The sequence below is a fragment of the Catharus ustulatus genome, chromosome 8 (assembly GCF_009819885.2).
Source record: "Catharus ustulatus isolate bCatUst1 chromosome 8, bCatUst1.pri.v2, whole genome shotgun sequence".
NCBI classification, from domain to species: Eukaryota; Metazoa; Chordata; class Aves; order Passeriformes; family Turdidae; genus Catharus; species Catharus ustulatus.
Window position 1 is genome coordinate 28,882,071 of NC_046228.1, and position 13,570 is coordinate 28,895,640.

General features: G+C 40.9%; 1 protein-coding gene across 7 annotated transcripts in view; it reads right to left on the reverse strand.

The window, feature by feature from the left end:
• CCSER2 (coiled-coil serine rich protein 2) overlaps window positions 1–13,338 on the reverse strand; it is a 57,149-nt gene extending 43,811 nt beyond the window's left edge. For 6 of the 7 annotated variants that reach the window (XM_033065545.1, XM_033065543.1, XM_033065549.1 and 3 more), the window contains exons 1-3: window positions 13,264–13,338; window positions 12,496–12,680; window positions 328–1,801 (exon numbers count right to left, since the gene is read on the reverse strand). In XM_033065545.1, coding sequence (XP_032921436.1) covers window positions 328–1,762 — 1,435 coding nt within the window. In that variant the 5' untranslated portion in view covers window positions 1,763–1,801; window positions 12,496–12,680; window positions 13,264–13,338. The remainder of the gene's footprint in view (window positions 1–327; window positions 1,802–12,495; window positions 12,681–13,263) is intronic. The other variant, XM_033065544.1, reaches the window with a different exon arrangement.
• Between the last annotated feature and the right edge of the window lie 232 nt (window positions 13,339–13,570).

Below are 13,570 nucleotides of genomic sequence, written 5' to 3' on the forward strand. Positions count from 1 at the left end.
GGGAGCACAAGGTGAAATTTTCTTAAAATACCATCAACCCAGAAAATGAATGGCAAAGCAAGGATATGAGGAATCCCACAACCACATCACAAATGTGTTTAAAGGAGGTCACCTTCATTTTTATCACATAGAGCTCTTCAAAGTAATGCTTGGGAAAAAACTGTAATGCAGAAAAGGCACAAGCAAACAAATAGGCCAGCATAGAGCAGTTCCATTCTGAAACAATTCATAAGCAATGGGCAATTACATTAAATAACTTCACTACCATTACAGAATTTTGATTTAGTATCTAAAATTTCAAACAGAACAAAAAGAAAAGGTATTTACCAGACACATTTATATCAAGCCAGTCATCAGCATTACAGCAAGATCCTCCACCTTCCTTGAGAGACGTGAATGGCTCGATGGATGTTCTGCTCCCATGCTCTAATTCCTGAAGGCAGCTCTCCTTCTGCTGGACTTGTACAGGTCTGTTTGCCTCTTCTATATCTATGAAATCATCACTGAAGTCTTCACTCAAATCATTTTTCTCAGAGGATGACAAAGAAGATATAGATATTTCATCTCCATCATCGCTCATACACATCACTTTTGACCCATGTTTTCCCAGACTTTCATGCAGGCCCTCACCAGGTTCTGTTCTTTGAGCCCTGCTCTCCAGAATACTGTTTTTATCGACGGCTCTATTGATATTTGCTGCAATCTCCGTGTTCTCCACGATGCGCGTGTCCGCAGCCGCACTTTTGCTGCCATCCACCACGGTACTCCCAGCAAACCGCTGCCTGGTAGGCTTCAGCAGAGGAGGCCGACTTAATCTGTATCCATAGGAAGGTGCTGACCCAGATCCATTTGACAGTGGGGGTTTCTTGGAACAAGGAGCTGACACAGCCGAGTACGGTCTGGTAAATCCATACTTCATCGGTTCATTTCCATTGGGGACATCCAACTGACACGCATTTCTTGACAGCAGAGTAGACCTCTGAGACATCCTGGCAGCGAGATTTTGACTATGATAAGGCCTTGTAAGATCCACAGCTTTATTAAAGGAATGTGACCTGGTTAGAGATGCAGTGGGAAGGAAAGAATTCTGAATGGAATGTGAAAAACTTTGCGATCTTACCATTTTGTCACAGGAAAAAGCCTTGCTATTGTCTGTAGATTGTGCCAAGCTTTCTCCTGAACTTGTCCTTGTGGCACCAGAATTAGCTCTAGGTCTCTGCAAACCTACCACCGGCCGATTTCCATAAAATCCATTTAAATTTGATCTTGGAGCATTGAGTCCAGAGTATGTCCTTCCTGACAGGGTACCTTTGGTGAATTTAGCTGAACTAGAGAGTCCAGGTATAGACTTTGGGTTTAATTCCTCAGCAGGAGATACAAACATATTGGTTTGTTTTGCTGCTTTTGACACAACAGAAGCAGTACTGTTCAAACTCACCCTGAGCTCATCATTGCCCAATGCTCCTTGAGACTGAGGATACTTCTCAGAATCAATTAATTTTTCATTAGAGTTGCGTTTGGCACTGGCCTCTCTCCCATTTTGATCGTTAAGCTGATATTTATTTGATTTTTTCCAGTTGAAAGCAAAGGAAGACATTCCAACAGTGCCATTGTGCTTGCTGAAATTTTTGCCACCATTACTCCCCGCTAAGCTCACAGCTGTCCCGTTTGGCATGGGCTGCAAAACACTCCCTAAAGTTTTCGTCCCATATTTCGGCAGCCTGGAAACCAACGACGTCCTGTTTTGATTTTTTTCTTCCATGAGCTATTGGGTACATTGGTCCTTAAAGGGTGCTTTGATCTAAGAAAGAAAAATAAAACAACATTAAACTTGAACTCACCACACATCAAACACAGTTTTCTATATATTTGAAGCTATATGCATTCCAGATTTCTGGGCCTAAATCCACCATGCTGACAAAAAGTGACCCAGACACATTTTGTGAACTCCAGAGTTCCAGCAGTTATTTGGCAGTAATATGTTCTTCAGATCACAGTTCCCTCCCCCAGCTTTCATTCTCTACATAAATCAACTTTCTTTGTTTTCATTTTGTAATCTATAAAATAAACTCGAGAAGAGGTTGGATGATTTTTTTGGTTTTTTTTTTTTATTTACCCATTTTCAGCAACAAATGGAATTTTTCAACTGTTCAGCTGTGTTACAATTATTAAGTTATAAACTTAAGACTTAGTATTTTTTAAAAAGCCACAAATATGACATAGCAAAAACCTGTGGTCAGTAACATAAACCTGCAAAAACTATAATGTAAAATCTGACTAAAAGCTAATTTTTGACATAGTTTTCAGTTTCCCCAATGCCTAAAATATAGGAAACAACCACTCATTGTCCATCTCACCACAACATTTTTTGTTCCCAGACCTTATGAATATCCCCAAATCAAGATTCACATTCCTAGTCATTGTTTCCTTTGTATGGAGACTGTAGTCTCTTTTGGAAAATATTAGTCACTAACAAGACCTGAAGTAGAGTGCAACAGTTGCATAAGGTCAGTGTTAGCAAGTGAATTCAAAAGTTCTACTTATTCAAAATACAAAAAATAACCACAGCAAGCATTACCCTAAACCAAATCACTCCCCAAGTTGCAAGACCTCACTAAGAAACAGTTATTTTCTTGGTAACAGAATCGAAGATAAAATCAAACAAAAAATTGAAGTGGCATTAAATTCATACAAACTGAAATGCCCTTAGGATTCGTCAGTTAGTAGGATGCCTCAAAACAATCCTTCTGGAAGCAGATCTACATTATAAAGACAGAAAGAGAAAGCTACTGCAGAGACGGCATTTAGGGGCTCCCAATTTGTGAACACGTCAGAATTCACATTCTGGAATTCCATTTCCATCTTGAAATGCAGAAATCCCAGCTCTTCAAAGACTCAGCAAATTCTTGCACAGCAGAGACACTGCCCTCACCCAGGTGTGCAAGGACAGACACAGGAATTTCCCCTGGGTCCAGCAGAACATTTTATTCACCATGTATGACATCAGCCTGCATGTGGATTGAAGTGTCCAATGTCAGGCTTCTTACCTATAGTGCACCTGCATAGCTTGCACAGGAAAATATTGTCAGGCTTTAATAGCAACATCAAAGATCTTTATTTCATGTCAACTACATACAGTAAAGTACACCATTTTATTAGTAACTCCACAAATAAAAAATGGCCTTTAACATGCTGATGAATTCATTCCCAGCAAGCATCATAGTGCAGATCCCTCAGAAGATAACCTAACTCTAAAATAAAAGGCAAGTCTTGTGAAGAAATCTTCCAAATTGAAAAAGTTAAATTAGAAAGCTGCTAATTTAACTTGCATGCTTTATGGATAATTCCCTTTTCACATCTGTCTACCATCTCTTAGGTGACTGCAAAATTTAAATGAGGCCATTTAATTAGATTACTTTAATCCTCCACCAAGTGCTGCAAATTAAACTTGAAAAGGAGACCTTTCAGTTCTCTAGAAGGGTTCTTGCTAATTTATCCTTGATTAGGCAAAGACAGTACATTATCTTCAAGAAAACAATACTGATAGCCTAAAACACTTCAGATAATTAAATTAAAAGGCAAACAAGACTTCTCTGTATTTTATTAGCCACCTAACTGTAACTATTGTGCCACCTTCTCAAGTCCAGGTTTCATTTGTTTCACTGAAACACATCATCATCAAAAAAGAAAACCCTAAAACTTAATAGCATCTTGTCTGGCAGTTGTTTCCCAGGATGATTACATTCTTTAAAACTTCCTAATCTTTACATATGTTTACTACAAAAGATTACACTAGCCTAACAATAAAACTCCCTTATCAAGCAGCACTGTACCTACCAGTTAGATTATGATTTCTGTATCCCAGAAGATTCAAGTTCAATACAATTTAAATTGTAGCTTGCTGTACTATAAAGAAATTCAAAGTATTTTTAGACTTAAGCAATCTATGGATTTTTTAAAAACTGACATTTGGGCAAACAAGTTTTATATTCTTTGCCTTGGGAAATAGTGCACACAAGCTTAATCAGGAATTAAGCTAATTATAAAGAGCCTAGCCTTACATAATGATCCAGGGAAAAGGAGTTAAAATCCACAGACCCCCTCTGAAGTATAATCTGAATTAACTGAAAAGCTGTTACATCCTTACCTTCAAGGATATTCAAGATCCTGGTGATAAGCAAAAGGATATTCATTCTCACCCTCCTTGGTACTTCCTCTACGGGATTATTTATACCTTAATAAAATCCTGCACTGTTGGTTTCAACTGGCAAGCACAACATTCACTCTAATTTCATTCACAGTTTGCTTCAGCACCACCAGGAAGGCAGTTTCCTATACATTAGCTTCTCAGCAAAGTCCATCTTTGCATCTGACACTCTTCTCTACAAAAGACAGCTTAGATTCATACATTTGAAAGCGTAGGCACCTTAAAATACTGCAATCCCTCTGATCCCTGCCACCAGGAAGATAACAGCATTTTCCAGTTCCAGATTCCTGAATGGGACCGAATTTCCCTCCTACTGTCACAGCAGTGTGGAATACCCAGCTGAGGGATGAAACACATCTGACAGACTAGTGACAGGCCAGAGCAATTCCCCTGGCACATCCACTGCCATGCCAGCAGTTTCACATCTGTGCTTCATTCACAGAAACTTAAGGGCACATGTATTTCAAGTCTGTCCTGTGCACAGCTTATAAAATCACCTCTTACACCTCTGGGTTATTAAAAATGCATTAGATCAGTAATATGAAAACATCTTATTTGCAGCAATGTAGGAAGGTATTGAATGTCATCAGGGAAAAATGTGGGAGGTCCCTGCAACAGAAGCAGCAAAAGCCTTCCTTAGCACTCGCTTAAGAACATTGCAAGATGAGCAGCATGACCAAGTCAGTTTTAAGTTTTAAGAGGACCTCAGGAGTTTAACAGAATGGAAGAAGCTGGCAAGAGATCCAGCTGGCAAACACCTGCTCTGAGCATAACAAGCCCTGGGAAAGAGCATGAATCCTGAGGAAATGGTGCATGCTGTAGCACTTAAAATGAACCAGAATGCAATCAGAAATTCTGATGGCTTCAATATTGAACTCTGAATGTTTACAACTTTTTGTGTTGTTTACTCTTCACAGAGTGGTTTCAGTTCAGTCAAAAGTGCCACCTTCATTCCAAGATCCAGTAAGATTTATCAGCTCTGCAGTAAAATCCTCCAAGCCTGCCCTCCTTCTCCTATCTTCCATTTCTCCAAAACACAAGTTCTTGAATCAATTCCCAATGTTTTACAAAGGCATCCATGAATTTTAGCCACTCTCCCTTTCCTATGTCCAAACTGCAGTGGTTAACACCAGCTTCCCTGACATTTTGTCTTCTGAAGGTACCACATTCAGGATGCACAGCAATAAATTCCAAGATGGTGAGGGTTTATTGTTCTATTTCTCTGAAATCACCTTGCATTTCTGTGTCCCAGGTTATGAAATTCTGTTTTCAGATCTCAAGACAGCTTAGATATACATCCTTTTCTGTTTTTCCTCCCTCACAATAACAAGATTCTACCCACTTTGATGAGATGATCTATCAAACACCAAAACAACAGTTATCCAAGCTGCTCTTGTGCTCAATTTACTGTCAAAATACACTAGGTCAAAGAACATGAGCAGAACAGGATAATGAATAAAGGGAGAAGGAAGCAAGAAATACATCATAAAGAGACTGGAGTTTCAGTATTCCTAACACTGAGCAATATCTTTAGTCAATACAGCAAAAAATGTCACATCCTTTGCCATCTCTAAAAGCACTCTTGCTATTCATCAGAATGTTTGATAAGGCAAGAGGACATAAGCACATACTGGAAAAAAAGAAATAGGGAAATGCAGCTCTATTTTGTAGAAGAAAGATACCACAATGCTTTCAGAACCAAAAACTCCCTTTGCATCCCTGAGGGCCACAATGACAATTCACCCCGACATTAATGCTGTTTACACAAAGCATCAGGGACCTCAAGGAAGCAAAAAAGAGCTAAGTGTTATCTGCCCAGACAAGGATACTTTGTAGTTGTTGCCCACTTGTGCTTTTTGCATTAGTAAAACAGAAACTATGCATTTTAAACTCCAAATTTTTACATCAAACCTATCCAAAACACTGAAACAAAACAAGGTATGAGTTATCATAAGCCCCTTTAGATTTTATTGAAAAAAGTCATGCAAATTTTAACTACAAGAGAAACTTCTGCTAAAAATCTGTTTCTCAAACAAGTTGCACTGATTTTTCGTATTCTTACACAACTAACAAGGTGGAAGGCAGTCGAGGTCCAGATGTTTAGCCAGCTGCAGCAAGGAGAAGCTTCAGCACCAAGAAAAGAAGATGGATGAGGATAACTGAGGGTACAGATAAATTACTCCCAGTAAAAGAGAGTATCAGGGTCTGTGAACAAGAAGATAGACTTGACATTTCAAGTTTCTCTTAAGTGTTAATGCAGGGTATTATGGTTTGTTCATAAATGAGACATGAAGTGCAATGCCAGTTACTCTTTCCTGCATTAGTGCTGACAGCCCAACTGCTGTCAGGGACAGGGGTCAGCTAGAAATTGGAATAAAGCATTGGCGATGCATGACTCCCCTCTGGAGCTGCTATTCATCTGATATATCCTCTTGGAGGAAGTCATCAATTCCTTTCTTCAGCAGATCTTGCTAAACCTGGACAAGCAATGTCAAGCCTGTACCTGCAGATACAAATACCAGGCAGCCCTTGCATAACCAGCTCCAAACACAAGAGCCAGAGAACAGTGCCTTTCACTGGCATCCAAAAAACACAAGGCCCAGATGACAAAAGCACTACATGAGGTGTGCTGACCCCCAGAACACTGCACGAGATGGGAGGGATATACTGCCATGTATCAGAAACAATTAACATAATCATGACCAATACATCTGGCTCCAGTGCAGAAACAGCCTTGCTAGAAGGAACTAAATTACGTGGATTACTTCATTCATTATGTTATGCAAGGAACAGCCTCCTGTGACCTGAACCAATCCAAGAGATTCAACCCTAGTGAGCAAGTCGCGTTTCTTCACTAGGGTAGCTTAACAGCTCTTAAATGGCAAAAGATGGAGATGTTTTCAACATCTTTGTTGGAGAAACAAAGAGCCTTCACTTGTTTCTCTCTTTGATAATACTTTAAATTGTTGCCAAATTTGCAGGGATAACAAACAGAAAGCAGAAAAACTGAAGTAAGAAAAGACAGACGCTGTCTGCCTGCCTTACAGATCCAATGCTTTGCAACCTAAAGACAAAGTCACACAGCTACAAAGAAGCCAAAATCTGTTAAACATTCACCAGCATCACCCCACAAACCCTTCCAAAAGCAACCCTAAACAAACATACTGTGAGTATAAAGCACATTTATTACATCTAGGTTCCTATTCTGTCTTATTATTTCTTTGCATTTAGTAAGATCTCTGTCCTGGAAGATAAGTCATAATTGTGTATATGCTTGTGTGCAAGCACATAGATTTTGGAAAAACTCTCCTCTTTCCCACCAGAGTCTTTTTTCCAAGATTTCTCAAATTTTGGCATTTTTACATGATGAATAAGGCAGCAGGTAATCAGAAACCTGCCTTTCAGAAGAGTTTTAAAGGTGGCATCACTGTTTACGTCATAAAGGCAATTTAAATTTCATGCTGTGGCTAAGATTGAATCCCAAACATCAGTTGCAGCCTAGAATTAAAGCTTTCTACCAGTGAAGCGTCAGATCTTGATCCTTAAAACATTTTGTGATTATGTCAGCATCAAAGCAACTGACAGCAGAAACAGGCCCCTGCTTCTGCTGATGGCATTAGTCCTTCAGCAACAGCATTTCACATGGGTAATTTAATCTGTCTTGTAAGAACAAATCCAGAAAGATTGCATCTGTCTCAAAAGCAATGTCCTAATGCAAACCAGTAGGAATTACCTGCTGTTCTCCAGCAAATATTTCACTTAAAAACAGAGGAATAACCCTTTTTTCCTCAGCTAAGTAGATCAACTTGTCTAAGGAAAATCCACTGTCACCAAGTGATTCAAACACACTGTTCCCATCTCCAACTCTTCCAGGAAAGATTTACTTCACCATTGACTCAGTAACCAACAAAAAGAGATCGCTACCAATTAATGTTTTCTACTTCTTATATAGTAATACATGTTAGCTGGAGCAGGATTTTCTTGCTGATAAGAACAGGCAGGCTGAAAGCCAAGTGAAACTTGGTATAGAACTAATTATAACTGGAAATATCCCTTTTTAGATTGCCATGTTGCCTATCCTACTCTTCTGGTTTGTTTACTCAACTGATGCATGTAAAAACACTGAGCTGTCTTGAGCTAGAAACCTCTCACAGTGGTACTAATGTATTTTAAAATTATTAAATAATGACTAAGAACAGAAACAACACTTCCTGTCTGAATCGCTGCTGAACAGTTTATCTATGTGGGTATCTTAACATTAAGAATTTCCATGTGTTTAAATCTTCAATGAGGCTGTGCTTTCAACCAATATGCAAGTTGCTTTTTTTCCCCCCCTCCAGCCACATACATTCATTCTTTCTTTCTCCTGCAGCTCAAGTAAGAATTATAGCTATAGGTTAAGTTGAATGGCAGACAGAGATAATTGGAAGAGACTGCATGTAATTCATAAACTCACTGGTACTGGGATATCTTCAATAAGCCTGAAGAGGCTCACATGTGATAATTAAGTAAGATTAGACAAGAAGCAGCAGAAAGATAGAAAAAATAGTTCAAATATTCTTTTCTACATATTACCAACACTATTTCAGCATAGTCAAGTTTTTCACAGAAGACTGTGATCTTGAGACAAGAACATGTCAGCACATTGCTACATCTCAAAAACATAATATTGTTAAGTCAGCCACTGCTGGATTAAAAATATTAAAAATACCAGAAAAAGGACTGAGAAAGAAAATCCTTAACACTGCTATCATGAAAGACCAACATATGCATCCTGGATAAGCTGGAAATAGTATAAAAATAATGGTATTTCACTGTGTGTGCATCATGGCACTTCCATGCCCAGTTCAATTCTCCATACAGTTCCACCAGTCAATTTTATTTTAGAAATCAGGAATACAAAAATCCCATTAACTCCTGTGGTTGCCTTAAAATAAAAACGCACAAGGGAAGGATCAGGGCAAACAAAGAATGTGAGTTCCTCAACCTTCAACTGTTCTCAATTCACAGAATTTCTTAAATTTGATGCAGTTTGTTTAGGAACCCTCCCCAGATCTCATGTCTGCTATTTTGTGTGACCTGTCCATGAGCCCCCAAACCTTTTGCATTCTTAACTGCCTTAAGCAAGGAGTTCCAGAACCCCAGTAATGATTCTTTCAAGGTTATTTCACTGTCTTGCACAGATTTCCAAGGAAAACTACTGAAACTAGTTCTTCTAAATTGTCAGAAGAGGCTACTGTTACCTGCTCTCCTTGCTACCAAACACACCAGTTTGTTTCACATCTATGTGCTTTCATGAAGCCACTGTGTTAATTGAAGTTTGACTTCTCTTCAACATCCACCCTTGATCAAAAATACTGCAGCCACAAATGGGTTTATTACAGCTTTCAGTTGAAACTTGCTTTTTTGTAAACCACATCTTAAAAGTATCATTTTCTTGGCTATTGAGTTTCATTTCTGGACTCAGTACAGCTTCCGTCTATAATTCCACTGATTTAAATCAGTTCCCAGTCTCAAAACCAAACTCCCTGAAAATGTTTGAGTACCAAACAACTTCGCAAGTTTGCCACAGCATAACAAATACCAACAGACTGGCAGCCTCTGGTATTTTAATGTGTGTTTTGTGTTTTCCTACCAGCCTTCTGATACACCAACAGCTCTATTGGAATGTACTTCTCAAGGTCAGTTTCTTCCAGTGGGGAAGACAGAGATATTTGTTATGGCCTCAGAAGTTTGCAGTGGAAGGTACAAAAAAAAACTCTACTCTCTGGGAAAATGAGATGTAACTTCAGTTACAAGTGACAGTTTGTCACAGGATCAGTTTCAGAGTCAGTCAGCTAGTCATCTATGAAGTATTTTATTCAATTTACAGGAAGGTGATATATATTGTTTGTATTGCTTAATCAGAATCTCAATGTAATCACAGTAAAGCTATACTTACCCAAATGACCATTTCAGAAAGCTTTCATGATTAGAAGATTTACACAGAAGATTTTTTTTGTTTTTAACTCTGTTTACTGATAAAGAAGGCTATGCAGGTTGACAGATTGTGCTCCTCCTCCTAAGTCTTCTGCTACTGACAGCAGCAGCCTGGGCCTTGCCAAGTTTCTACCTATGCAAGCTTGCCTTACTGAGATGAAGGTTATTCAAAAGCCACAGCTCATCAAAAATCTATATCAACATGGCTATGTAATAATTTTAACATCTAAGATCAGAAAAAATAGGATTTAAGTAAAGCCAATTTTAAAATATCTTACAAAAAAGAGTATGAATCAAATTATCGTCCAAATCCACATCGCAGTGATAAACTCTGCCTCCATCTAGAAGAGATTTTTGAATCTCCAGCTTAAAGTAGACATAATCATTGAGTCAAGAGAAGCTGGGACATTGAGTTCTCCCAGGATGCTTCCCTTGTGCTGTGTGTGTCACAAGCCATCTGGGCTGATTAGCCTAAAAGCACAGAATTTCTTAGGCTTCAGGGAGTAATTACAGAAATTATTTGCAATTTAAGGATTGTTCCTGATCCATAAATTGTTCAGCCACCCCATCAAAGTAAATCCTTATCACCCATTTCCTCTAGCTAAGAAGCCAAGCCTTCTCATAGCGAGGATATTGCCAGCATTGCCAGTATTTCTTCAATAAAGGCCATTAAGATGCACTCTGCAGAGCAGGACCTCAGCACAGACTAAGTGCTCATGAAAAACCCAACAACCTGCAGTGAAACAGGCATTTTAACAAGAACTTGCGACACCAATTCCCCATGTGACCAGGGATAAGCAAAACCCCCCACCCTGAAGAGACTTTCTTCAATTCCTATAGGATGTTGTCAGCAGAACTGCTGACTCCTTTTAGGACAGAGAATGACTACTGAGCAAAGTCCAGATCTCTGCAAATCCAGTTACTTTTGATTAAGGAGGAAACAACCTTCTCAAAATATCTTCCAAAACGCACCTACTTGGTAGCAGTTTCAGAGTGAGCTGGGGTGTGTGTCCAAGAGCTGTGAAGAAATGCAAAGACCTTTCCTGACTAGCCAAACTTCAACTTTGGGATAACTATTTAATGCTGCTGGGATTTTACTGTAACATACACATGTGCAGGTATCCAGAGATTTACATAATCTGTTTTTATTGCTCCAATTGAAACACAATACAGGATTTTCAACCTAATTATCAAAAGCACCATTAGTATTTTGATCTCCTTAGCATCCCTGTTGGCATGGGACTTAACCCTGCCTGAAAGCTTCTAATTAAGAAGATGGTGCTGTTGTTTACAGTGAATAATGGCTAAAAGAGAACACCACAACCACTGTTGATATATTTTATCATATTACGTTCTGTAATCTTATATTCCTTCATCTCTTCTCCATTTTGAGAGATCCACACTTTCTCAAGACTCCAGGAAAGCAATGTTCATCTCAAGATGGATGGCATGATGGCTTTTTTATAAAGAGCCCGTGCCAACATTTCCTACTAACTGGTTTATTCCAAATAACCAATCCCTCTTAAAGGATGATCAGGTCCAAAAGTAATGGATTTTACTCCAATGAGCTTTTACACGAACAGTTCCATTAAACAGGATTACTCATTAGTATAACAATACATTAAATGAGATCATTATGTTAATTGAGGCTATTTCTACAGTTCCAACAGCTTTACAGTTAAAAGACAATACTGGGTAGTTTTTGGAATCCAAACATTGATATTTTTATAATGAAAAATACTATCCATGAGCAGAAGTTAAACCTCAACTCCAAAACCAACTTTTCTACTCTAAGTTGTTTACAGACATAGATCCTTGGCTGACATTTAGGTAGATGGTTGTCCCATTTGTTAGCCCATCACCTCTTCATCTTGGGGGCATGTAACTCAAAATGGGCCCATAGAATTTAGAAGTATGTGATCATTACATACACGAGAAAAAATCTTGACAATTTCATTCATTATCAGCAAACAATGTAAATATTTACTGCCTCAGGCTAACCCAAGAGTTTTGCACATTTCTCCGGATGAGAGAAATTTTGTAAAGTCTCGGCAAATATGTGAAGTGGCTCGCAATTATAAAAATGCAACAAAATGAGAACTTAGATTCAACTTAATTTCACTTTTAACACCTTTGGAACAAAAAAAAATCTACTCTGCACCAAATCAAGGCTCAAAGCACACACACACCAAGAACAAACGTGCTATAGACGTGAAGTTCCAACCCTGCAAGATGCACCAATTCCCCAGAAAAGTGCTTTACATCTTCATTCAACATACCAGACGGAGTACCAGATCGACAATCCTTACCTTAATTTGACGTCTGGCCTGGACACTAACGCTCTGCTACAGGATAAAGTTCCCATGCAGATTTGCTTTCTTAAACTGGAGATAAACAGCTCGACCTCCTCCAGCTCAAAGTTAAAGGCTGAGGGTGCCTACGTTTCATTGTGTGCCAAAGTACATTTGACAGAACGCGAAGGGAACAGCAGGCTCTGGGTGACGAAAGCAAAGTCTCAGTGTCATTAAAGTGAAATCACCACAAGGTACAGAACATCCCCCTGGTAACAATGTCAGCAGATCACTGCTAAAGTACAAATGCCACCATTAGCATTCTTGTCCATCGTTTCTATTTTTTTTTAAACTGTGGTCTTTGAACACACACTGGGTGTTTTTACTCCTTCCCTTTTCGGAGATTAAAACCCTCGAGAAACGAAACCTCACGCTAGCAGAGCTCTGCGGCCGGGGCTCGCAGCAGCTGCTCCCAAGGCAGCCGCAGGTGCGTCTGCCCGAGCGCCGAATTACAGGAGCACGAAGCACCGCAGAGCCGGGCCCGCCGTGCCAGGCTGTCCCCGAGCCGTGACATTCGGCCGGCCCGGAGGGGACGCGCCGGAGGCCGCCCCGCCCGCCCGTCCCCGGCCCCGCGGCCCGCGCGGCCCCGCCGCCGCAGCATCCCCGGCCGAGCGCGACCCCCGCCCCGGCGCAGGGCGGCGGCGCTGCCGGCAGGAGCGCAGCGGCCGCTCCCCGCCGGCACACAGCCCCCGATGCGGGGCGGGGGCGCGGCCGCCGCGCACTCACCGCCGGACGGCGCGGGCCGCTGTCGCCTCCCGGGGCAGGGCCGCTCCGCGCCCTCGGGTCCCGCCGGCCGGCCCGCCCGGCCCGCGCAGGGAGGGGCGGAGGGCGGGAACACGCAGCCGCCCGCGCCCCTCGGCCCGCCCTGACGTCAGCGCGCCCGCCCGCCCCGCCCCGCACTGCCCATGGCGGCGGGCCGGGCCACATCACAGCCACCGCGCCCATCTCCCCATCGCGCCCGTCACACCCACCTCCCCATCTCCTCATCTCCATACCCATCTCCCCACTGTCCTCTGCGCCGTGCCCCGGGAGC